Source organism: Neomonachus schauinslandi, chromosome 7 (assembly GCF_002201575.2).
Source record: "Neomonachus schauinslandi chromosome 7, ASM220157v2, whole genome shotgun sequence".
NCBI lineage: Eukaryota > Metazoa > Chordata > Mammalia > Carnivora > Phocidae > Neomonachus > Neomonachus schauinslandi.
Genome location: NC_058409.1, coordinates 109,852,908 through 109,879,283, shown reverse-complemented (window position 1 = coordinate 109,879,283; position 26,376 = coordinate 109,852,908). Strand labels below are relative to the sequence as shown.

General features: G+C 44.6%; 1 protein-coding gene and 1 non-coding gene across 6 annotated transcripts in view; one reads left to right on the top strand and one right to left on the bottom strand.

Annotated features, from left to right (window-relative positions):
- ARHGEF37 (Rho guanine nucleotide exchange factor 37) overlaps nt 1-26,376 on the top strand; it is a 49,809-nt gene continuing 23,433 nt past the window's right edge. For 2 of the 5 annotated variants that reach the window (XM_044917153.1, XM_044917152.1), the window contains exons 1-5: nt 127-161; nt 11,391-11,449; nt 15,011-15,207; nt 16,422-16,545; nt 23,709-23,856. In XM_044917153.1, coding sequence (XP_044773088.1) covers nt 15,022-15,207; nt 16,422-16,545; nt 23,709-23,856 — 458 coding nt within the window. In that variant the 5' untranslated portion in view covers nt 127-161; nt 11,391-11,449; nt 15,011-15,021. Of the gene's footprint in view, nt 162-338; nt 434-11,390; nt 11,450-15,010; nt 15,208-16,421; nt 16,546-23,708; nt 23,857-26,376 lie in introns of those variants that run through there. The other 3 variants (XM_021700784.1, XM_021700810.1, XM_021700774.1) reach the window with 3 other exon arrangements.
- LOC123325398 lies at nt 22,408-22,515 on the bottom strand. The gene has a single exon (XR_006540407.1). It is a non-coding gene; the product is annotated as a U6 spliceosomal RNA (small nuclear RNA).

Genomic DNA, 26,376 nt, shown 5'->3' with positions numbered 1-26,376 from the left:
AGCAGCGAGCGGAAAACCTGGCCGCAGACAATTGACAAAGGCGCGCGAGCGGGCCGCCCCTTCGCGGCACACGCACGCACGCACGCAGCGTGGGCAGAGTCGCGCCCGCCCGCGCCTTCGGTGGGACCCGCGGCGCAGAGGCCCAGGTGCGGCGCGTGTCGGTGAGCGGGGCGCCCTTCCCGCCCCGGCGGCGGGTCCCTGGCACCCGAGCTCCGCGCGGCGATAGGGGTGGGGTCGACGGGCAGGGCGCCGAGGGGCGCGGGTAAGCCGCCGCCGCTCCCGGGGCCGAGCGGGGAGGTGGGGGGGGGGGCGCGGGGGCCGCGACGTCCCGGTCCCAGGTGGCGCGGTCGAGCTTTGTGTCCTGGGCCTGACGGAAATGCGAGCAACCTGATCCACGTGACCTTTTACAGGTGGGGAGCTAAGGCCCAGAGAGGTAAGGTGGTCTAGAAAAAACTTATTTCTTGCGTCGGTTTGTTTATCCCTGCCCGCTTCGGTGTAGGATTTGGGGTGACTTTTAATAAGAACCCATAGGTTAAAACAATGGGAAGATAAATACAAACAATATTAAAGAATCCTTGCCAAGGAACATATAATTATGACTACAGGCCAGGGGAAAAGAGAAAGGAAATTTGCAGTCCCTATGTTGAGCCGCCTTGGCCAAGGACCCCGGGCAAAGTAGTGTCAAAGCTGGGGACCAGAAGCCTGACTGTCGGGCTCCCCCGGGGCTACAGGGCTCCCCCGGGGCTACAGGGCTCCCTGCACAGTGAGCGCCCAGAACTTGGAGGGGGATAGAGAAACAGCATCCTGCCCACGGGCTTCACCTTCTTGGGATCCTGGACCCCTTAGAAATCTGGGACCCTCCCCACAGAGGGGTTCACACATAGCCTTGCACAGTTTCAGATTTGACATGAAGCATTCTGCTGTAAGAAATGACGGAAGGCTGGCCCTCGCGCTCTTTTAAAGGGAGGCCAGGGGGAAGTACCGGCTGTCAGTCCAGACAGTGTCCTGACCCCTCTAGCTGTGTGATCTTGGACACATTGTTTAACCTCTCCAAGGCCCAGTTTTTTGGGTTTTTTTTGGTTTTTTTTCTTTCAAGATTTTATTTAAATTCAAGTTAGTTCATTTATATAGTGTAGTATTCATTTCAGTCCAAGGCCCGGCTTTAGCTGTAAAATAGAAATAAGATTATCTGTTTCATCCTTCAAGTTATTATTTTTTTTTTTTTAAAGATCTTACTTATTTGACAGAGAGAGGCACAGTGAGAGAGGGAACATAAGCAGGGGGAGCGGGAGAGGGAGAAGCAGGCTTCCCGCGGAGCAGAGAGCTGGATCCCAGGACCTCGGGATCATGACCTGAGCCGAAGGCAGACACTTAACGACTGAGCCACCCAGGCGCTCCCATCCTTCAGGTTATTGTCAGACTTGGGAATGAATGCCGAGCCCAGTGTCTGGCACGTAGGGAGTGCTCAGTGAACGTGCTGGGGCTCAGAACCCAGTGGCTCATAGCTGTGCCAGTTAGGAAAGATGATGACCCGGAAAAAATTGGTCTGTCTCTGAAATAAAACACAAAATTTTAAAAATTACAAACATGAAACTATAAAGTGAGCCCTATAATGACTTACAAACGACAGCACAGATGTTGGTGATGATCATCTAAATAAAAGTGCAACAGTGCACCACATCAGTATTTGGCCTAAGGTGAAATGCTGACAGCAGAAGCGACCAAACATTCTAACAAGGACTGTTTATTGGGCCTTGCTTGCCTCTTTTGAACAGAACCAGCACCTGTATAGCTTGTTTTTAAATGAGGGGAAAGAGGAGGGCGTATGTGGGGACCTGGGCAACACCCAGTCTTGCCAGGTGATGGGGGCTCAGCTGACTTTCTGCCAGGGTACAGGAGTTGCTAGCAGTTGGCTCTCATCCCTCTTGGATCAGCAGCTTGTCGTGGTAAACAGAGCCTTGGTTGATTGTGTTCTAGGTCAAATAAATGGCTTTTTATTTAACCAATGGGGGTGTGTGTGTGTGAGTGCTATAACTGAAGCAAAATGGCATTTGTTGAGCTTGATTGTCCAAAGCCTATTGCTTGTTTATTGACAAGCTTAGGAGGTTTTTTTTTTTAAGATTTTATTTATTTATTTGATTTATGTATAGAGAGAGAGAGCGCGCGCGAGCGAGCGCACAAGGCGGGGAGGGGCAGAGGGAGAGGGAGAAGCAGACTTCCCACTGAGCATGGAGCCCTCACTGGATCCCAGGACCCCGGTACCACAACCCGAGCCCAAGGCAGACCGCTTAACTGACTGAGCCACCCAGGCGCCCCAGGCTTAAGAGTTTTAAAATCTGCTGATCCAAAATTGTGAGGAGAGGGCCTGGGCAGGTCTACTTGCCTATAAAAAGAACTGCTCTTACAAAATACTGTGTTGTCAGGGCGCCTGCGTGGCTCAGTCGGTTAAGCGGTTGCCTTCGGCTCAGGTCATGATCCTGGGGTCTTGGGATCGAGCCCCAACGTCCGGCTCCCTGCTCAGGGGAGAGCCTGCTTCTCCCTCTCCCTCTGTCTGCCACTCTGCCTACTTGTGTTCTCTCTCTCTCTGTCAAATAAATAAATAAAATCTTTAAAAAAAACCAAAAAACAAAATACTGTGTTGTCTCCTTTCTCTGCCATTTTAGGCCTTGCAAATAGAGTCAGGGAAATATGGCTTAGGGCAAATAGCTGCTATTTAATTTGGGTTAAGACACACATTACCTGTCTGGTGGGTTACATTCCTCTCCAGGTGTTTATAAAGGAGTTTTTCCTCAGAAACAGAGAATGTGTATGTGTGTGATGTCTCTTGCCCCCTCTTTGCCTCCCCTTGACCCAGTCATTTCTCAACCCAGAGAAGTCCTCTTTCTGCAAGCTCAGTGACTTTGGCAAGTTCCTTCCCTTTCCTGGCTCCGTGGCCTGATTTTGTTTCGCATTAACTCTGTTAGAAAGTTGTGGGTTTTTTGTTGGTTTTTTTGTTTGTTTTTTTAAGTAGGCCCCACGCCCAGTGGGGAGCCCAACATGGGCTTGAACTCATGATCCTGAGATCAGACCTGAGCTAAGATCAAGAGTCAGTCACTTAAATGACTGAGCCACCCAGGCATCCCTGTTTTGTTTTTTATTTATTTATTTTTAAATTTTTTTAAAGATTTTATTTATTTGAGAAAGAGAGAGCACAGAGGGAGAGTGTGAGGGAGAAGCAGACTCTGCTGAGCAGAGCACCCAATATGGGGCTTGATCCCAGGACCCTGAGATCATGACCTGAGCCGAAGGCAGACGCCCAACCAACTGAGCCACACAGGTGCCCCTGTTTTGTTTTTTTAAAGTAAGCTCTATACCCATCATGGGGCTTGAACTCAGGACCCCAAGATTAAGTGTCGCATGCTCTACCAACTGAGCCAGCCAGGTACTCCTAAAAAGTTTTCTCTAATTTGACCTTTAGATTCTAAACATTTGTTGCTCCATAGGATGACATAGAGCAAACATACTCTCTTAGGCCAAGGCTCTTCCTTATTTGAATGCAGCCCATGGACCCCTTTCATGTTTCTCCCTCCAGACTCGCTGCCTTCATTCCTTCAACATTTCTTAGTAGGATGAGATTAAAAGCAGAATTTCCCAAGAAATTATCTGCAGACTACTTGCATCAGAATCACCTAGTAACAGGGGTGCCTGGGTGGCTTGGTCGGTTAAGCATCTGCCTTCGGCTCAGGTCCTGATCCCAGCATCCTGGGATCGAGTCCCATATGGGGCTCCCTGCTCAGTGGGGAGTCTGCTTCTCCCTTCCCTCTGCTGCTCCCCGCTGCTTATGCTCGCTTTCTTTCTCTCTCTCTGTCAAATAAATAAATAAATAAATAAATAAATAAATAAATAAAATCTTAAAAAAAGAATCACCTTGGGGCTTGTGGAAATATGCTCCATCCCTGACCACCTGAATCAGAATCTTCAAGTGTGGAGGCGAGAATTTGCATGCCTGACAAGTGCTCCCAGTGATTCTTACGCACCTTTGGTTACCTGTGTGGGTGTTGGGGGTGGGGATTGGTAGTGGGGGACTATATACTCCTTATAAATTCCTTATTGTTTGTCTAAATTATGTAATGAGTAAGAGCCTCTTTTGTAATTTGAACAAACCATGATGTCCAGGGAAAACATATGGGTGCAAGTAAGCACTTGAAAAGATGCTCAAGATAATTGGGAAATGCACATCAAAACCACATTGAGATGTCACTTCCTACCTATGAGGACGGCTAAAATTAAAAAGACTGACTATAGCAAGCGTTGATAAGGATGTGGAAGAACTAGAACTTGTATGCACTATTGGTGGAAATGTAAAATGGTACAACCACTTTTTAAAAGTTTGACATCTTCTTAAAAAGTTGAGTATATACCTGTCATGTGATCCAGACATTTCATCCCTACGTCTGGCTTTATTGAATTAGAGAAGTAGAAAACAACCAATTGTTTATCCAGTGCATAGGTAAACAAACTGTGCTATGTCCCTGCAATTGAATACTGCTCAGCATTAAAAAGTAATGAACTGCTACAACATTGATAGGTCTCAAAATACTTTTGCTGAAAAGAAAGAGGAGAAGAAGCCAGACCAAAAAGAGTACATACTCTATAATTCCACTTATATAAAATTCAAGGGGAGTTGCTGTCACTCCCCTGATCTTAAACTTTCTGGTGGCTCTTAAGAGTTGTGTATGATTATATTAGTCCACCTCCACTTGTTACAGTGTCATTGGCAATTTGATCTGCCAGTGTTTATCCACACCATTCATTCAATTAATTGAGCACCTACCATGTGCTTGATCTAAATAGACACTAGGTAATGTGTTGGTGAATAAAGTAGACATGATCCATAGGGACACCTGGGTGGCTCAGTCGGTTAAGCGTCTGCCTTCGGCTCAGGTCATGATCCCAGGGTCCTGGGATTGAGTCCCGCATCGGGCTCCTTGCTCAGCAGGGAGTCTGCTTCTCCCTCTGCCTGCAGCTCCCCCTGCTTGTGTGAGCTCTCTCTCTCTGACAAATAGATAAAATCTTTAAAAAAATATAGACATGATCCTTTCCCTTGTGGAGCTTACCCTTTATTGAATGAACCAGTAAAACAAATAGGATAAGAAAAATAATTACTGGGGGAAAGGAGTGCTTATTTGGAAGGGGAATGGGAATCAGAGAAAACTTGTCTGGGTTTCAAGCAGAGAAGGAAAGCAGTCAGTTTCATGTTTTTGAAACACCATTCCATTCTGTTGCTGTGCATCCAATCAGGACTCTGTTACACTAGTCTAGGAGACAGGTGGTAGAGGTTTAGACTCAGGTGGTCTTGGAGATGGAAAGCACTGAAAGAAAACTGATGGATATCCTTAATCAAACTGGGCAGATCCCAGAGGTTGACCCTGATCAACATTCTTTGAATAGTGTAGTTTTATCAGTTTTTTTAAAAGATTTTATTTATTTATTTGAGAGGGAGAGAGAGAGAGGGCTCAAGAGCAGGGGAAAGGAGAAGCAGACTCCCTGCTGAGCAGAGAGCCCAATGCAGGGCTCAATCCCAAGACACTGGGATCATGACCTGAGCCAAAGGCAGACTGAGCCACCCAGGCGTCCCTAGTTTTATCAGTTTTTAGTTCATATTACTGTCCTATGGTCCCCTCCACCCCCACCCCTAGCTCTCCGCCTCCATCACCCAAGTCTTGCTCCTTAGAGAGACTCCTTAGAAAGACATCAGCACCTTGCTGAGCCAGTTACACTAGCATACAGCATTCTTTTGATCTACTGGCCTAGTTGCCTTTCAGTAAGGGAATGAGGATAGTCTGGTACGACCTGTTATTCTGTTTTTGTTTTTTGCTAACCTGTGCTGGTTCCCAGTGATGTCTCTTTCCCTTTCTAAAGGCTGAGGGGCTATCTGTTTTACTCAAATGGCAGTAACCCAGCTCAGAATGGCTAAGGCCAAAGAGGGGTGGGGAAAGAAAATGTATTGGCTCCTAAAAAAATCCAAAGGCAGGGACACCTGGGTGGCTCAGTTGGTTAAGTGTCTGACTCTTGATTTTGGCTCAGGTCGTGATCACAGGGTTGTGAGATTGAGCCCTGTGTCAGAGTCAGCTTAAGAGTCTCTCTCTCCAGGGCGCTTGGGTGGCCAAGTCATTAAGCATCTGCCTTCAGCTCAGGTCATGATCCCAGGGTCCTGGGATAGAGCCCCGCGTCGGGCTCCCTGCTCAGCGGGAAGCCTGCTTCGCCATCTCCCACTCCCCTTGCTTGTGTTCCCTTTCTCGCTGTGTCTCTCTCTCTGTCAAAATAAATAAAATCTTAAAAAAAAAAAAAAAAGAGTCTCTCTCTCCCTCTCCCCCCACTCTAAAAAATCCAAAGACAGTCAGTCTCCATCCTGGCTGGACTGAGTAATGTCATCAGGGCTCAATCCTTAGCTCCATTTCTTTGGTGTTAGCTGCATTCTGAGTCAGGCTCTGGTGTGTCATTCCTATTACTTATTATTATCATCATGATCAGCTGTTTTCACCATCTGCTTGAATATGATTAGCCAAGTGTCCTTAGACAATTTCTTGATCCATTGGATCCATGGTAATGCTATCCTTTACAGTTTAATAGTAGTAGTAACAAAAGCAACTGCTACAATTACTGAGAACTTATCTTGTACCAAGGACTCTGTTAGATATTTTACATGGATTATCTTATAAAATTTTATAACCACCCTGTAAAGAAGGTTAATAATTATCCCAGGAAAGCCAGCCAATTGATTGCAGAATGAGAATTTGAAATCAGGTTTTCTGGCTCTGGGGTGTGGGCTCCAAGACTTCACAATGCCTCTTGAAGTCCCCGTGTAGGGCTAAGAAGAGCAAAGCAAAGCCATCAAAGAGTGTGCCTGTTTCTTACTTTTTCTGAACATCAGTCTTAAAATACAAATGGCAATCATAGTCAGGGCAGAGCTTTGGAAGTTATAATTTTGTCAATCTCAGATCCTTCTGGGTTTTTAGAGTTTTGGAAGCTCTTTGTACAAAACCCTTCTCCTTGACTATTGTATATGTCTTTATAAACCAGGCACATCAGGCAGGACCCCGGTGTGGCCACTCTTCTTTCTATAGGCATTTCCTCCCTTTGATTTTCTTTTCTTCTTCTTCTTTTTTTTTTTTTTTAAGATTCCTTTGTTTTTATTTGAGAGGGGGGCAGAGGGAAGGAAGAGAATCCCAAGCAGACTCCCTACCGCACAGCTTGATTCCACCACCCTGAGATCATGACCTGAGCCAAAATCAAGAGCTGGACGCTTAACCAACTGAGCCACCCAGGTGCCCCTAGTTTTGTGTCTTAATTGAGGTGGTGATTACACAAATCTAACATGTGATAAAATGGCATAAAGCAATCATTCACGAAACGTATACCGATGCCAATTTCCTGGTTTTGTTATTGTGCTATATTTAAATAATAGGTAACCATCGGAGGACCCTGGTAAAGGGTGCACAGAAATTCTGGTACTGTCCTTGATACTTCCTGTTGAATAAGTCTATAAGTCTTATACCTGTCTGTAAGTATTTCAAAATAAAAAGTTAAACAAAATATTACATAGCTTAACTTATCCACTATCTTTGCAGCTCTCTCTGGACAAGTACGGCTCAAAAGCCTGGGAGAGCAGGCTGGGTGTTCCTGTTCCATTTCCTGGTCTGGCCTGATAAGGAGGCTTGTCTCAGAGGACAAGCTTGGGAAACGTGGCTTTCCTTGTAGTCCAGTCATGTGCAGTCCTGGGATCTCTTTCATGTCCCATGATGGGCAATTTATTTATTTATTTTAAAATTTTTATTTATTTGTCAGAGAGAGCACAGGCAGGGGGAGTGGCAAGCAGAGGAAGAAGCAGGCTCCCCGCTGAGCAGGGAGCCCGATGCGGGACTCGATCCCAGGACCCTGGGATCATGACCTAAGCTGAAGGCAGACACTTAACTGACTGAGGCACCCAGGCGTCCCCATGATAGGAAATTTAGAACTAAAATCAGTTTAGCCCTCCACTCTCTCTTGCTCTCTCTCAAATAAATAAAATCTTAACAAAAAAAAGAAAAAAAGACACAGGACTATTTCATGACCACAAAGTTCTCCCTGGTGTTCTTTCTTTCTTTCTTTCTTTCTTTTTTTTAAGATTTTATTTATTTATTTGACAGAGAGAGACACAGCAAGAGAGGGAACACAAGCAGGGGGTGTGGGAGAGGGAGAAGCATGCTTCTCACGGAGCAGGGAGCTTGATGCAGGGCTCAATCCCAGGACCCCGAGATCACAACCTGAGCTGAAGGCAGATGCTTAACGACTGAGCCACCCAGGCGTCCCTCCCTGGTGTTCTTTCTTTATAGTCCCACCGACCTGCCCTTCACACTCACCCCTAACCAGGTGACCACTAATCTGTTCCCTGTCTCTGTAATTTTGTACATGACCTAAATGGAATCACAGTGTGTGACCTTTTGAGATTAGTTTTTTTTCAGGGAGTATAATACCCTCAAGAGCCATCCAGGTTATTGCAGTTTATCAATAGTTCATTCCCTGTTCTTTTTGGGTATTCAGTTGTATTGGATCTACCAGTTGTTTTGTTTTTTTTTTAACATTCGCCTGTTTTTAATTTTTTTTTTTTTAAGTAGGCTCCACACCTAACATGGGGCTTGAACTCATGACCCTGAGGTTAAGAGTCATATGCTCTACTGACTAAGCCAGTCAGTGCCCCTAAAGCATTCGCCTGTTAAACTCACCTATTAAAACAACATTTGCTTGTTTCCAGTTTGGCTATTACAAATAAAGCTTCTATGAGCATTTGTGGACAGGTTTTCGTATGGACATAAGTTTTCTTTCTCTGGAATAGATGCCCTGGGGTATGATTGCTGGTAAGTGTATGTTTCTTTTTTAAAGAAACTGACAAACTGTTTTCCGGAGCGGTTGTACCACTCTGCGTTCGCACCAGTAATATATGAGTGATCTCGTTTCTCCTGCATCCTTGCCAGCAGCTAATGCTATATAATATTTTCCTGGTTAATGGCTTTATTGAGCTGTAATTCATATCATATATTTCACCTGCTCAAAGTGGGCACATCAGTGGTTTTAGTATATTCACTAAGTTGTGCAGGCATCACCACAATAAATATAGAACATTTTCGTCACCCCCAAAAGAAACCCATACCCAGTAGCCCCCATGCTCCATACCCTATCCCTTGAGCCTAGGATCCCAGTGATCTACTTTTCTACAGATTTGCCTCTTCTGGACGTTTCATGTAAATCAAATCATAAAATGTGTGGTCCTTTGTGACTGACTGCTTTGACCTAGCATAATGTTTTCAAGATTCATCCACGTTGGAGCACATAGTACTTCAGTCCTCTTCATTGCCAAATAATGTATAGTATTTTTTTTAAAGATTTTATTTATTTATTCATGAGAGAGAGAGAGAGAGAGGCAGAGGCAGAGGGAGAAGCAGGTTCCCTGCGGAGCAGGGAGCCCGATGCGGGACTCGATCCCAGGACCCTGGGATCGTGACCTGAGCTGAAGGCAGACGCTTAACCGACTGAGCCACCCAGGTGTCCCTAATGTATAGTATTTTTAAAGAAGAAAAGTGTGTTTCTTTCCATTATACAGACTATAAGATAACAAAATGCAGTTACAGAGAGAGGTTTTGCTGGGCCTGCTTGGAGGTCTAGCTTGCAATTAACCTAAGGGCAAATTAATGCTATTTTAAATATTTAGCAGTTCTCTATAAAGTATGCTTTTTGTTTATTTAGCAGCGGTTCTGAGTAGCTCTCCTGAAAGCCTATTGGGATCTTTCTAGAGAACCTATGCACAGGGTGGTGAGTGTCAGCGACTCAGGCCAGGGACAGGTCAGCAGGCCACAGTGTTCGAGAGCTGGAATAGAGCAGTGCACTAGACAGATGCATTCCGGGATCTTTCTAGGCCCTTTGCTCTCCCCGCTCAGTTTACAGATCATCTGATCCACAGTGCTTATGGCCCAGGACAGAAACTTCTGCTGCTACTAGTCCCTCCCAAAGGACCATTTATATATGCAAGTATCATCGGTATTGTGAGGAATAGTGAAGGACCAGGTGAATGGGTGCTCATCTTATCTCTAAGCGCTTAGTGTCTGGCCAGGAATCTGAGGCCTGGTCCTAAATTACCCTAAATAACCAAGTCCACGTTTGAATGGGATGTGTGCCGCTTTAAATATTAGGAAATACTTTACCCATCCAGAAAAGAACAAAGAACAATGAAACAAATACCACGTTCTTACCGCCTATCTTTGTTTAATTTTAACATTTTTGCCCGATGTGCTTCATTATTTTTAAGCAAATAAAACCTCTCCTATATTCAGCAACGAAAAGGAAGGAACTATTGATACATGCAACAATTTACAGGAATCTCCAGGGCATTATGCTGATTGAATAAAGTCAGTCCTCAAAAGGTTACACACTGTAATGATTCTGTTCACATATGTTCTTGAAATGACCAGATTATAGAAGTGGAGAACAGATTCCTGGTGGCCAGGGGTTAAGGATGGGGTGGGGATGGAGGGAAGTGGGTGAAAAGGCAACATGAGGGATCCTTGTGATGGAAATGATCCCTATCTTGCTTGTATCAGTGCCAGTATCCTGGCTTGTGAGATTGTGTTAGAGTTTTGCAAGATGTTACCATTGAGGAAATTGGGTAAAGGGTACATGGAACCAGTGTATTATTTATTATAACTGCATGTGAATCTCTATCTCAAAATTAAAAATGTAACTCAAAACAAAACAAAACACCTTCAGATGCCATTAAATCCCTTTTGATATGTCCTCAATTCCATTTCTCTGCTTCCCTTTCCAGAGGGTGCTACCATCCTGAATTTATTGTTAATCATGTCCACAAAATTTTTAATACTGGTGCTCCATATGTATATATCTCTAAACACTATCTAGTATTGTTTTACATATTTTATTTATTTTTTATTTTTTTAAAGATTTTATTTATTCATTTGAGACACAGAGATAGAGAGAGAGAGCATGAGCAGGGAGAGAGGCAGAGGGAGAGGGAGAAGCAGGCTCCCCACTGAGCAGGGAGCCTGATGCGGGGCTCGATTCCTGGACCCTGGGATCATGACCTGAGCTGAAGGCAGACACTTAACCATCTGAGCCACCCAGGCGCCCCTGTTTTACATATTTTGAATTTAAGAAAATAGTATTCTACTCTATCTACCTTTCTGGAACTTCCCTTTTTTTTCTTTACAGTGTTTGTCAGGCTACCCATGTTGATACATGATTTTGTAGTTTGTTCATTTTCACTGTTGTTGAGAATTCCATGGTATGGATATATTACAAGTTAATAACCCACTCTCCTGTTATGGACATCTAACTTGTTTCTAATTTCCTGTCGTTATCAGCAGTGCTGCAGTGAACATTCTTGTCTCCATTCCTCGTGTATCGGTGACGTTTCTTAAAGGTAGGATATATCTAGGAGTAGAACTGATTGGCTTGACACTGTGAGCATTTTTAACTTTTCTAGTTATTGCCAAATTGCTCTTTGGAGTGGTTGCAACAAGTTACATTACCATATCCATACATGAGACTTCCCGTTCATTACAGTCTCAGCAACATTTTTATATTTTGTCAATTTGATGGGCATGAAATGGTATCTCACTGTGGTTTTTTTGTTTTTGAAAGATTTTTTTAAAAGATTTATTTATTTGAGAGAGAGAGCACATGCGAATGCAGGGTAGAGGGGCAGAGAGAGGAGAGAGAGTCCATAGCAGACTCCATGCTGAGCATGGAGCCCAATGCTGGGCTTGATCCCTTGATCCTGAGATCATAACTTGAGCCGAAACCAAGAGTCTGACTCTTAACCAAGTGAGCCACCCAGGTGCCCCCATTGTGGTTTTACTTACTCACATTTGCCTAGTTACTAGTGAACTGAGCATCTTTTCATTTGTGTATTAGCCATTTAAATTTCTTCCTTTGTCAATTACCTGTCCATACCTGTATCAGCTGGAGTTTAGTTGGAGAGAACATAAGGCATTCTGTTTTAACCAGAGTTGGAGGCTCAGCCGACAGCACCATGCAGCCGTCCCTCCATGTCGTTAAAGAGCATGCAGGTACCATTGTTTGTTGAGCTTTTGGTTTAGGTATTGTTTGACCTTCTGCTGCGGAAGATGAGGATTTAGTGGGTTTTTTACTCCCCCTCTACAACACATATATGCCCCTCCCATTACCCTATTCTCCCAGTATAGTTACACATAATACTGTTTAGATCACTTGCATTATAATGTATGTAAATCGTATTTATAACTGAACCAGGCAGTAACATACAATTACTTTTATTTTTTCTACACAATTTTTTTAACAATTGTTTTGTGTTTGTTTGATGGTTTGTCTCTTAGTTTTGTATGTATGATCTGTGTGATTATCCCTAAAGATGTACCATATTCTTTACCAATTCAATAAATCTGTTCTCAAGACGTTCTAGCACCTTCTGAAATACTGTAGACTGCTTGCCATCTGCCTGTAGCCAACGGTCAATCCTAGGATTTTCCTTCCCCTGTCTGGGGATTTCCTTGGCCCCTCTCACATTAAATCACCAGTCCCCTGTACCCTATGTCTTCCTCTTTCCTATTTCTTTATTTTGGTGGAGCACATTCTCCCATAGTTTCCTGAGAAGAGGAACATACAAAGATAAATTCTCTAGGCCTTCAAGGTTCTGCAATTTCTCCTCAATGCGTCTAGGTGTGGATTTTTAAAAAACTTATCCTGCTAAGGACTTGTACTTCCTGGATCTAAGAATGCATATTTTTTATAAATTCTGGACAATTCTTACTCTTATCTCTTTGAATATTGCCTCTCCTCAGTTTCTTTATTCTTGCCTTCTAGAACTCAGATTTGATGCATGAACCTTCTTATTTCAGTATCCAGATCCCTTAAACTCTCTTTCATATTTTTCATGCGTTTCTCTCTGTTTAGCAGTCTGGATAATTTCTTCAGATCTGTATGCCCTTTTGCTATTTCTCTTTTCTAGATATCTGTTTAATCTGCCTATTCAGTGTTTAATTTCAAAGGCTTAATTTTTAATTTCTATATGTTCTGCTTGGTGCTTTAAAAAATCAAAATCATACAGGTCTTTATTTTTTTTATAATATGGGGTTTTTTTCCCTGCTTATTTTAGTTTTTACCTGATAGTTTGACTCTCTGATGTTCTTGGGGTCTAATCCTGCTCATTGCTGTGGAGTTCTTGTAATTTTGGATTGCAAACTCATCTTCAGGACACAGGGTTAGCTGCTGGAGACATTTTATTTCTATGAGCACGCAGAGTAGCATTAGTCCAGAACTGTTCTTGTTGATTTCTCAGCTTTGGGTTACCTGGGCCACATGTGTAGTATCAGTTTGAACCTAAAACCCAGTGAGGGCCAGCCTGTTTTTATGAATTTTCAGAGGGGACTTTTTGTCCTCATGTAGGACCCAAGCCAAGAGGACTTCATCTTCTGTGTGAGTGGGGGACATTTTTTTGATTCACCATTTCATTGGAGTCTTTGGGGGCCCCAGTTCTCTAAAGAAGCTTATCTCCTGTTCCTGCCTGAACACCTGCGCCCAAGTCCCTGGTTGCCTGAACTTGGCGATGCCCTTTTCCCTGCCCACCCCTCTGCTCCGGGCCCCAGCCACGTCCGCTCAGCTGCTCCTGCTCTGCTTTCCAGTTCTCTCTGTTTGGGGACCCTGCTATTTCCTTTCCTCTCTTGCAAGCCCTGCTGGGCTATGAAGAGGAAGTTGGTTATACCTGATCCAGCATGTCTAGGATGTTTTGTAGCAGGGAGGGTTTTCAGGCCATGTTGTCCACAGTACTGTCACTTGTACTTTTAAGCCTAGAGATAAAGGGGTTGTGGGAGTTTCAGGGATGGGAAGTCCATCTGGCTGGGAGTATCAGGAAAAGGAAGGGAAGATGAATGTCCAAGGGTAGAGACATGGGAGGGGGCCCAGCAGGTGCAAAAGCACAGAGGCAGGAAATGACCGTGCAGGCCTGGAGGAAAACATGTAGCTCTCTTTGGCTGGAAGATGGTCTGTGAAGGGAAAATGAGCTTGGAGCCGGACCACAGAAAAGCAGGGAGCCGTTCAAGCCTCACAGCATGGAATGCCAAGGTCAAAAGCTTTATCTCAGGGGGCGCCTGGGTGTCTCAGTCGGTTGAGTGTCTGCCTTCAGCTCAGGTCATGATCCCAAGGTCCTGGGGCCGAGCCCCGCATCGGGCTCCCTGCTCAGCAGACAGCCTACTTCTCCCCCTCCCTCTGCCTGCCGCTCTGCCTATCTGTGCTCTCTCTCTATCTCTCTGTCAAATAAAATAAATAAAATCTAAAAAAATTTATTTCAGGAAGTTTAAGCTGGAAGCACCTCCAGGATGCTTGGTGGCAGCAAGAGGGAGAGGGCTTTAGACTTGGAAAGGTGCTCCTGGAGGCTGTGGAAAGAGCCCAGGGGATGGGTCGTGAGGCCTGAGTGGGGTAGTGGGGGTAGAGAGAAGGGAACCCCTGGGAGAGAGGGTGGGAGAGACTTGGCTGAACCAAATAAATCTGGGTCAAGAGCTGGGGGAAAAATAGAAGAAAAGCTAGGCAAACACATTATCTGAATCCTGGAAAATGTCAACAATTATGAGCCGTGTTCTACCTTTTAACTTTTTTTTTTTTTAAGGATTTTATTTATTTATTCATGAGAGACAGAGAGAGAGAGAAGCAGAGGGAGAAGCAGGCTCCCAAGGAGCAGGAAGCCCGATGCGGGACTCGATCCCAGGACCCTGGGATCATGACCTGAGCCGAAGGCAGACGCCCAACCGTCTGAGCCACCCAGGCACCCTGTGTTCTACCTTTTAAGATTGTTCAGATACTGCCCACAGATGCTAATACACAGTTCATTTTGCAGTGTGCAAGCTAGAGATGTTTTTAGGCTGCTTGATGAGTAGTTGTCTTTGGATTAGAGACAGCGTATTCCAGTAGCTCGCCCGGAAGTGAGTTGGGATGTGTTTGCCTTTCCTAGAACCTGCTGATATGGCTGAACCTGGGACTGATGAGCCATCCTCCAGGACAGGGAGTCCCGACGGAGAAGGCCAGGTCTCTGGGGAGAGACTGTTGCTGCATCAGAGGCTGGCTGTCAGGGAGCTCATTGACACTGAGCTTTCCTACCTGCACGTGCTCCGCCTCTGTGCCTCCGACATCAGGAGCTCCCTGCAGCAGGTACTGGGGCTGCACATAGCTTCCCGTAATAGGGGCAGACGTGGGTCCTGGCTTCTGAGACCCCACATCTCTTCCAGGGGCAGGCTTGATAGAGGGGAAGGTGTGGTGGTTGGAAGTCACCTGTATGTAAGCCGGGGTAGTTCCATTTATTGGCCATGCAGCCTTCAGCAAGGCCTTTAACACATCGGTGCCTTAGCGTATTCATCTGGTAAATGGAGAGAGGAATAGTCACCTCAGAGAATTAAGTGAGCTAATGGATAAAGTAGCCCTTTATCAAATTTAGAACAGATTGCTTAAACTGACCTATATTCTAATTGTCTCATTTAGGAGATGGCAACAGGAAGAAGTTATCACTATGATGGGTTTTTACATCTTTTTTTTCCTCCTGATTTCAAAAATAATACAGGCTCTCTCTACAAAATGTAAAGTATCCCTTAGCATGTAAGCTCCATTAGGGCAAAGACTGTTTAGTTCAATAAAACCCCAGTTCTGGACTCATAAATCAGAGACTTCAATTAGTGTTTCTTGAATGAATGAAGGGAATACTCAAGTAGGAAATGTGGAAGGTGAATGTCCTCTCATATTTTACCCTCCAGAAATTAGGATTTTTCTCTATAGGCATTAAACAAACAACTACAGATTGTTACTTATTCTAACAAAAATAAGAGCGTACTCTAGAGATTTTTCTACAGTTAGGTTTTCCTACTTGATTGTGCATCCAGGATAGTCACACACACACACACACACACACACAATCTCCCATATACACACATGCACATATATAGATGTCCTGCAGTGGTATTGCCAGTTTATAGTAGTGGAGTTCAGAATACATCTCAAGGTAATGGTAGTGCAGGTGCCAAGTATGTCAGAGCTGGAAGGAAGTCCAGCTTTCCACCCTAATATGACAGACAGGGAAACTGAGGCAAGAAACATGATGGCTGCCAGCAGATCTAGGCTAAAACCCCAGTTCAGCTTTCATTCCATGCTGATCCCTCCGTCTCTTCCTCTCTTCTTGTAGAGTAATGAGAACACCTAATTTATACCTAAGTTATAAGGTTTTTCAAAGCCTTGCAAACATTCCACTGGGGCAATCTGCCCAGGAGTAATAGGACCCTGAAGGTGTGAATGTTCTGGACTGATCTCCAAAGCCTGCAAATAAAGTCACTCTTCTCAACTCCCAGAGACTCCTATGGTTTCTTTGTTCCTTCTAGCTGCCCCAGAGAGATCTGGATGTCCTGTTCTCAAACATCGATGATGTCATCGAGGTGAACAGCAGATTTCTTCATGATCTGCAAGAGACAGCATCCAGGAAGGAGGAACAAGTGCACTTGATTGGTGAGCAAAGACAAGGCCATCGTCAGCCCTGGATTCCCATGGAATTGTCCTCAGCATGTGGGCATTGCTGCACTGTCCCCAGAGTTCCAGGGAAATGCAGCTCAATGGGAGTTTGTTTGGGGGAATCCCTGAAACACAGCATGTCAGAGCCGGTAGGACCCTCAAATAATATCCAGGCCCATCCCATCACTTTACAGAAGAGGAGACCGGGGCCCAGAGACAAGGAGGGACTAACTGGTCAGTGACCCAGCTGAGCCTTTAGTTATTTACTAAGCTTAGTTATGTACTGAGCATTGCCAGTCATTATGCTGTGTGCTGGGGTCACAGCATCAAGTGAGTCCAAGTTCTCATTCTTAAGGCTTGACAAGTTAGAGAGACAGACAATAAACAGATAAACGAGAATTTAGGTAATAATTTAGAATTTGAATTAAAGAAACAAATGTAGTAACCTTTAGGCATGAGAGTAGTCCTCCTAAGAAGGGGACATTTGAGCTGAGACCTGAATATTAGGAAGGAGACAGCTATGGGATGTGGAGGGAGAGCAGAGAGAATGGCTATGCAAAGGCCCTGAGGCAGGGATAAACCTAGAATGTTTGAAGGACAGACAGAAAGAAGTCTAGTGTCACTCCAGGGGAGTTTGTGAGGGGATTGTGTTAGGAGATAAGATGGAAGAGGTGGAGAAGGACCAGATCATGTAGGGCTTTCTAGGCCATGGTAAGGACTTCAGATTTTATTCAGAATGTGATGAGAAACTATTGGGCGGTTTTGAGCAGGAGAGCGATATGGTACCATTTATGTTTTTGATGACCTCTTTGGCTATTGTGGACAGTGGGTTGTGAGGGAATGGCAAGCGCGGAAGCATGAGACCGGCAGGGGCCTTACTGTCACCCCGGTGAGCGATGGTGGGAGTGTCCTCATTCTGGAATGGTCAGGAGGACCCTCTAGAGCATAAAGGAGGAGGGACGCGTGGGTATAAACCTCACACCTGTGTCCCTCAGTCTCTTCTCACTTGTTGCCCTGGGTCACTTGACAGAACCTCAGGGTCAGGGGTTTTTGAGTGGAGTCAGTATATGTGCTGCCGAAGCGAGCACTTTTTGAGTGGAGTCAGGCAGGTAAGGTGTAGGGGTGCCGAGTAGAGAAGGGGAGGAGGAGGGGAGGGCACCCCGCACAGGGCCCACCCAAGTTCCCTGGCCTTTACATCACCAGTCTGCCCTTTCTGAGACATGAATGATGATGGGGATTAAAAATAGCAAGGACAGATATTTTTTAGACAGCCCACTTTCTGAGTGTTTGCTAAATGCTTAGCACTGTTCCGATGTCCATGTATTAACTCATTTCATCCTCACAACAACCCTGAAAGGTAGATGCTGTTACCTCATTTTACAGGTGAGGACACGGAGGCACAGAGCGGAGACGTGACCTGCCAAGGTCACGCAGCTGGTGGCAGAGCCAGGATCTGAGCTCGGCCGTCGGTCCCCGTAGCCAGTGCTATCAGTTGTGGACTGAACAGCTTCCATGGAGTAGAGCCTGTGTGTTACGTGTTTATTATTCCCTTGAAAATAGAGTTCCTTATTGAAACAGCAATGTGGATGAGTCACTGTTGCCTATACAAGACAGGTGAACACAAAATTAACAAGAATTCTCAAGGGGAGAAGCAGACTCACCACTGAGTGTGGAGCCCGACGCGGGACTCCATCCCAGGACCCTGGGATCATGACCTGAGCCGAAGGCAGATGCTTAACTGACTGAGCCACGCAGGTGCCCCTGTCAATGAATACTTTTTTAGTATCAGTATGTCCCATGCAACATTTGGGACATACTTACACTAAAAATGTATTCATTGTTTAACTAAAATTCAGTTGTATATTTTTTCGCCTCTAATTTGGCAGTCCTATTTCCTGACCTTCATAGAGTCTACAGAAAATAGCCTTCTCATCCTCTGCCCCTTGTGGTTAGCCAAAAAGAGGCACAAAGAATCCACATGGCTCTTCTCTTTGGTACCCTGTGTGCTGGGTCAAGACTGCCCTGGCTTCTGCCAGCTCTGTATTCCTGATCCGGCCCCCATGCCTTCCTATGCAAGGAAAGCCCTTCTCCCAATCCTGTAGCCCCAGCATTTTAAAAGATTTTTGGACCTCAGGCATGGCTGTCTTTTTTTTTTTTTTTTTTAAAGATGTTTTATTTTTATTTGACAGAGAGACACAGCGAGAGAGGGAACACAAGTAGGGGGAGTGGGAAAGGGAGAAGCAGGCTTGCCGCTGAGCAGGGAACCAGACGCAGGGCTCCATCCCGGGACCCTGGGATCATGACTTGAGCCGAAGGTAGACGCTTAACCGACTGAGCCACCCAGGTGCCCCTAGGCATGGCTGTCTTTAACAGGCTTTTTTTCCTCCCAGGTGACTTAGGTCCCTTGTCCTTTCGAATGAGTCCAACACAACTCTGACATTCACAGGAGTATCGACCCCGGGTTGTCTCACCAGAAGGCACCATGGTGCAGTCCAATAGAAATGTAATTCGAGCCACACATTTCATTGAAAATTTTTAAGTAGCTCCATTTAGAAAATTAAAGAAGCAGGTGAAATTAATTTTAATGATTATATTTGATTTATCCCAGTATGTCCAAACTAATATTTCAACATGTAATCAATGTAAAAATTATTCATGAGATACTTTACTTCTTTTTTTGTACTAAGTCTTGGAAATCCAGTGTCTTTTATACTGACAGCACCTCACAGTCTAGATTCTCGTATTTCAAGTGCCCAAAGGCCACGTGTAGCTGGTGACTACTGCATCTGGGCGGTGCGGGTCTAATGGTTTGGAGTCTGACTGGCAAGGCTCTGCCACCCACCAGTTCCTTCGTGTCTCTGAGCCTCAGTTTCTGCCTCTTTGAAACGTGCCAGCCGCGACTCTGAGTAACACGGACTAGCTCTTTCATTCTCACAGTGCTGTGACTTGTTGATTACTATTATTACTGTCTCTATCTTACTAAAGAAAAACCGGAGGCTCAGCAAAGTTCAGTAATTTATTTCCTCAAGGTCACACAGCTTGACCAGGCAGAGTCAAGAGCCCTAACTCTTGACCATCTTGACTCTCTTTCTCATCTTTCTGATTCATCCCAGCTACAGGTATTCTTTTGATGCTGAGAGTAACTTTTCCACTACTGTGACTTGTTTAGCCTGGTCTGTGACCATTAGGCAAGAGGAAAAGAAGTACTGGGTGGCTGCAAGCTGGACCACACTGGGCTACGCACCATCCCATGTGTCTGACGAGGTCTGGTCCAAGTCAGAGGCCAGCCTGTAGCTTCAGCAGGCAGTAGGGTCTGCTGGGTTTCCTGTGGTCCACAGCTCCCCACCCCCTTTTGAATGGCTAACACATTTCTCTTTATCCTCACCACTTCCCCCTGGATGGACAACCAAAGACTCTTATGGATAGTTGAGGTAGTGTTCTAACAGCCATTCCTGTAACCACTTTTGACCCCTAGTTTAGTCTCAACATAGTATAGATCTTTTTTTTTTTTTAAATTAATAGACTTTACTTTTTAGAGTGCTTTTAGGATTACAGACAAAGTAAGTAGAATGTACAGGGAACTCTCATATAGTCCCACTCTCGGTAAACTCATAGAAGTGGAATCATACAGTATTTGTCCTCTTGTGTTTGGCTCTCACTTAGCATAATGTCTTCAAAGTTCTTTTTAAACTTTCTTAATCTTAAAGTAATTTTAGATTTATAGGAAAGTGGCAAAAATAGTACAGAGGTCCTATATAACCCTTGATCTAGCTTTCCCTAACTTTAACATCTCAGATATCCATCGTACAATTGTTGATACCAGGAAATTAACATTATTGCAACACTATTAACTCTAAAGACCTTATTCACATTTTGCCTGCTTTCCTACAAATGTCTTTTTTCTGGCCCAGGATCCAATCTAGGTTACCACAGTTCATTTTATTGCATGTTCTCTTGGCTTCTTTAGTCTGTCTGTCTTTTGTGACCATAACACTTCTGAAGAGTCTGAGCCAGGTTTGTAGTATATCCCTCAGTTTGAAGTTTGAAGTTACTAAAATTAAAATGATTTTATAGATTTTATAAAAGTTTATGTACAATCTATATTTTATAAATTATAAAAGTGCATATTTTATAAACATTTTATATATCTATGAAATTAAAATTATTTTCATTCTTAAATTGACATTGTACATTTTTGGCAATATAGCCACTGTCCTGTCCTTCTTAGTGCCTCAGAACAGGGGCATGTGATGTTGCTATATGTTATTACTTAGAATAATGTTAATTTTGATCACATGGTTGATAGAAGGTAATATCTTCTGTGTTTTTCCACTATAAAGTTACTATTTTTCCCACTTGTTATTAATAAATAGCTTATGGAGAAAAACTTTGATATTATGCAAATGTCATAATTCATTTCTAACTTTTACCCATTAGTTTTAGCATCCATCAGTGGTTCTTGCCCGCAATAATTATTACTGGTATTCTCATGGTAATTTCAATTTCACTTATTCCTTCTACCTTTATTTATTTATTTATTTTTTAAGATTTTATTTATTTATTTGAGAGAGAGAGTGAGAGAGAGAAAGAGCACAAGAGGGGGGGAGCAGGAGAGGGAGAAGCAGACTCCCTGCTGAGCAGGTAGCCCGATGCGGGACTCGACCCCGGGACTCCAGGATCATGACCTGAGCCGAAGGCAGTCGCTCAACCAACTGAGCCACCCAGGCGCCCACTTCTACCTTTATTAATTGCAATTTTTCTATAAGCAAGAACTGTCCCTTCATGCCCATTCATTTGTTCAATTATTTATTTATGACACTATGGACTCTTAAACATTTACTTTATTCCATGAGTCAGAATCCAGTACTATCATTATTTATTTTCTTGTTCAAATTGTACCAGTGTTGGCCATTGAGAACTCCTTCAAGTTGGTTCCTGTGTCCTTTTGGTATGCCTCCAACAATTTTTGAGCACATTCTTATTTTCTGACACCACAGGATGTTCCTGGCTCATCTCGTATTTCCCTGCCCCATCCTTGGAATCAACCATTTCTCCTAGGAGCCCTGGTTCCTATTTGCGGGGAATAGTATTTAGACACCAAGCTCTAGGCTGTAAGTGTGCTCTTTGCCCCTGGGATGTCATTGTTCCTAGGCCCTCTCAGGTAATAGAGCTGGGAAATACACACACACACACACACACTAATGTATGCATATACACTTATCTACATTTCTTTCTTTTTTTTTTTTTTTTTTTTTTTTTAAAGATTTATTTATTCATTTGAGAGAGCGAGAATGAGAGAGAGTACATGAGAGGGGGGAGGGTCAGAGGGAGAAGCAGACTCCCTGCCGAGCAGGGAGCCCGATGCGGGACTCGATCCTGGGACTCCAGGATCATGACCTGAGCCGAAGGCAGTTGCTTAACCAACTGAGCCACCCAGGCGCCCTACATTTCTTTCTATATCTATCTATCTATCTCTGTATTTATATATTTAAAAACATGAGCTCATACTGATACCTACAATTCCAGTCCATCCAATCCATGCTCACTTCTCATCCCTACTACCCTATCCCATTCCCTCATTCTTTCCACCCTATCCCATCCACCTGCTGCAGGTAACCAATCTTATAAATTTCTGATTTAAAAATATGGAATGTGGGGCGCCTGGGTGGCTCAGTTGGTTAAGCATCTGCCTTTGGCTCAGGTCATGATCCCAGGGTCCTGGGATCAAGTCCCCACATCAGGCTCCCTGCTCAGTGGGGAGCCTGCTTCTCCCTCTGTCTCTGCAGCTCCCTCTGATTGTGTGCTCTCTCTTTCTCTGTCAGATAAATAAATGAAATCTTTAAAAAATAAATAAAAAATAAAAATATGGAATGCTTCACAGATTTGCCTATTATTCTTGTGAGGGGATCACACTAATCTTCTCCATATTATTCTAACTTTCATATATGTGCTGCTGAAATTGAGTACTAGAGTGATCGATTTAAAACAGAAAGCAGATCATCCCTGCCCAAACCCCTCTGGTTGCTTCCTGACACCATTAGAATAAAATCCAAACACTACTCCATCTTACCTACCTACTTTGAGGCCCTGTGTGATCTGTCTGCAGTTTCTTCTTTATTTTCTCTGCTTTGTGCCCTTGTTTACTCTGCTCTGGCTATTCTTGCCTTCCTCCTGTTGCCCTTATGCCAAGTGCGCTCCTGCCTCAGGCTTAAAGCCCTTTGCATTTTCCTTCCATTGGCCTGGAGTGCTGCCTCCAGTCTGCATGCCCAGGGCCAGGTACTTCTGGTCTCTGATAAACATGCACATCTTCATGGAGGCCTTCCTTACATAGATCTTCTACTTTCTAATGCTTTGTTTTGATTCTTGGTATCATCACATTCTGACATATGTAATGTATTTACTTATTGTCTGGCTTCGCCACGAGAACGTAAGCTCCATCAGGCAGGGGCTTTTGTTTTGTTCACAGAGCGTAGAAGAGTGCCTGGCGTATAATCCATAAATAAGCAGTTGGTAAATATCTCTTGAGTAAAGTTTGCGTCAGGTATTTTTACATGCATTATTTGATTTAGTCCTAACAGAAAAACACTTGGAGGTGAATACTATTTTTATTCCGATCTATGGATGAGGAAATGGAGAGTCCAGGAGGTCAAGTGCTTGCCCTCGGTTATGCCCCAGGGGAGGGGTTGGCTGGAGATCTGTTCCTAGTTCTCTCTGACTCCCGGTCCATGCTTGTGACTACCTGTGCTCTACTCGAGGGTGTCTTTGTAGACCAGGGGTTTGAAGTTGTACTGGCCACACAGGGTGATTGTAAAGATACAATGAGTATGTTTTGTGAACTGTGAAGCTCTGTACAAATATAAGAATTATGAATATTATTGCCGTAAATATCGCTACACTTTATTAAGACTCCCAGGGCACCAGCCTGAGCTCTGCATCATTCTGTCACATAATTCTTATGGCAGCCTTTTGAAATGAGATGAAAACATGGAAACTCAGGAAGAAGAGGTAACTTGCCCAGAGTGACGGAACTGGTTGGGCCTATCAGTCTAGTCTCCCTCCCGAGCTGAGGGCTTAGCTGTCTCACTCACCACCTCCATGTCCCAAGTGAGGGGACGTGCAGACATGCCTTTGAGGGCTCCTTATTGCTTTTGCACCATCAGGTAACTTATTCCTGGAATGCCACGAAGAGTTGGAGCGAGTCTACAAAGTGTACTGTGCTAGCTACGACCAGGCCTTGCTGCTGCTTGACACCTACCGGAGGGAGCCAGAGCTGCAGCGAGAGATTCAGAGCATCATCGAGGCAGTGCTGTGAGTAGCAGACCAGTGAGCTCGCCCCCCCCCCTGCTGCCATTGACCCTGGGGTCAGGAGCTGTCCAGGTCCCACCCCTCCTTGGTGCGGCTCATGCTGCTGCAGGAGTGTCTCAGTCAGATCAGGCTGCAGAGACACACAATTCCCGACTCTCGGTGGCTTCCAGTAACAGAGGTTTATACCTTCCTGTGCTCCAGTGCGGGTGACCTGAGGCTCTTCTCTGTGCCATCCTCACTCCAGAGAGCAGCCACTCTCTGGATTATTGCCAGTAACTGTGGCAAAGGGCAAGAGAGCTCCGGGGGTGGTGGGGCGCCTGGCTGGCTCAGTTGGTTAAGCGACTGCCTTCAGCTCAGGTCATGATCCTGGAGTCCTGGGATGGAGACCCACATTGGGCTCCCTGCTCAGCGGGGAGTCTGCTTCTCCCTCTGACTCTCTCTCCTCTCATGCTCTCTCTCACTTTCTCTCTCTCTCTCAAATAAATAAATAAAATCCTTAAAAAGAGAGAGAGAGAGCTTTGGGGGGTCTGATGCTAGTAATCAGGTGCTTCAGACCAGAAAGGATGTTCATCACTTCTCATAATTCATGGGCCAGAACAAATCCCATGACTTTGTCCAACTGCCCAGAGGCCAGGGTGTGCCACCCTGCCTGGGTGTCCAGAGGTGGAAAAGCAGAAACGTTTGGTGGACAGCACTCATGTCTCCCAAGGGAAGGGTGGTGAGCTGGGGGGGAACCACATGCTGTAGGCACAGTGGCATGAGGCAGGTTCAGATCACCTCGGAAGGCCTCTCCGCAGAGAGCTGAAAACTGCCCCATGAAATGGGATCAAAGCTGCCCTGGCTGGCCTCACCACCCAGAGCTAGCACCAGTGGGTAGAAGCTCTAGATAGAGATATGTAGAACAGATATTTTTTAAATAAAATTTTGAATGGAGAACAGTTACGTAGTTCAGAATCTTTAAAACATCCAAATTTATGCAGCACAATCCTGTCATGTCCTGTCTAATCCTGTCCCTTCATCTACCCAAATACTACTCTCAGCCCCAAAGTCAAGCTAACCACTTGTAAATTGCTTGTGAATCTTTACAGAGTTCCTCTATGCATATAGAAGCAAATACAAATACATGCTCTCATTTTACTGCCTTTTTAGAGAACGTTTGTATCTTTTTTCCACTTACCATATATCTTGGACATCTTCCCATTTCAATACATACATGTGTGAGCCTTTGAACAGCATGTTCTGCCACCACATGGCTGCTTCCCAGTTTATTTAACTGGTCTCTATTAATGGACATTGATGTGCTTCTTTTCTTTGGAGATTACAGATAGTGTTCAGTGATTATTCATGAGCATATGTCATTTTACTCAAGTGCAAATATTTTTTTAAGGTTTTATTTATTTATTTTAGAGAGAGAGTGTGTGCATGAGTGGGGGGAGTGTGCACAAAGGGAGAGGGAGAGAGAATCTCAAGCAGACTCTATGCTTACCGTGGAACTCAATGCGGGGCTTGGTCTCATGACCCTGAGATCATGACCTGAGCCAAAATCAAGAGCTGGATGCTCAACAAACTGAGCCACCCAGGTGCCCCACAGGTGCAAGGGTTTCTGTAAGGTGAATGTCCAGTCATAGACTCTCTAGGTCAAAGAAAGTATGTTTGGATAATTTTGCTAATATAGCAAAATTTCCTTCTATAAAAGCTATACCATGAGCAAGGTGTGCATGTCTGTTTCCTCATAGCCTCACCAGAGTGTGTCATTAAACTTTAGAATATTTGCAACTGAAAGAGGTGACAGATGGTGTCTCAGTGTGGTTTCCTTTTGCATTTACTTCTCATGATTAAAGTTGGTCATTTCTTTGTATATTTAAGAGTCGTTTATATTTCCTTGCCTGGAATTGTTCTGCTTCTTTTCTGTTTCAAAAAGGCTTCTATCTTCCCCAGGACAAGCTCCCCAAATGGAGATAGATGAAGGTCATTTTCTGGAAATCAGAATAGTGTAGGAGGATGAGAGGCTACTATTATTTTATCTTATTTAGACATTCCCTTTACACTCAAGAGAAAGACTGTAGATTTAGATCTTTGAAGATGATGTTATCTCCTGTGGGAGCTCCTGCTATCTCCCCTCCTCCTCTCCCTTGCCTATCCCCTCAACCTCCTGAAGCCTCCTTTTAAGTTACCCATGTCCTGGCCCCCTCTACCCCCCAAAAAACTACATTCACTTCCCCCTTTGATTCATCCTTCCGAGAGTCTTACAAATTTAGGCTTTTGCAAGGGTCACTAAATACATGTCAATATGAGAGAGGCAGGTAACGAAAATGAGGGAAGCCCGGTGGCACGTGTGGGGCAAAAGGGAGCAGTGTAGACTGTGGCCAACCAGAGCCAACAGACCCTGTGTAGAGGGCAGCTGCAGCCCTGCTTCTGCTGATGTTTGCTCTATCAAGTAGCTTTCGCTGTGTAACAGACTGCCCCAAAACAGAACGGCTTAAGACAGACATCTATTTGGCTCACTCTCCTGCACGTTAGCAA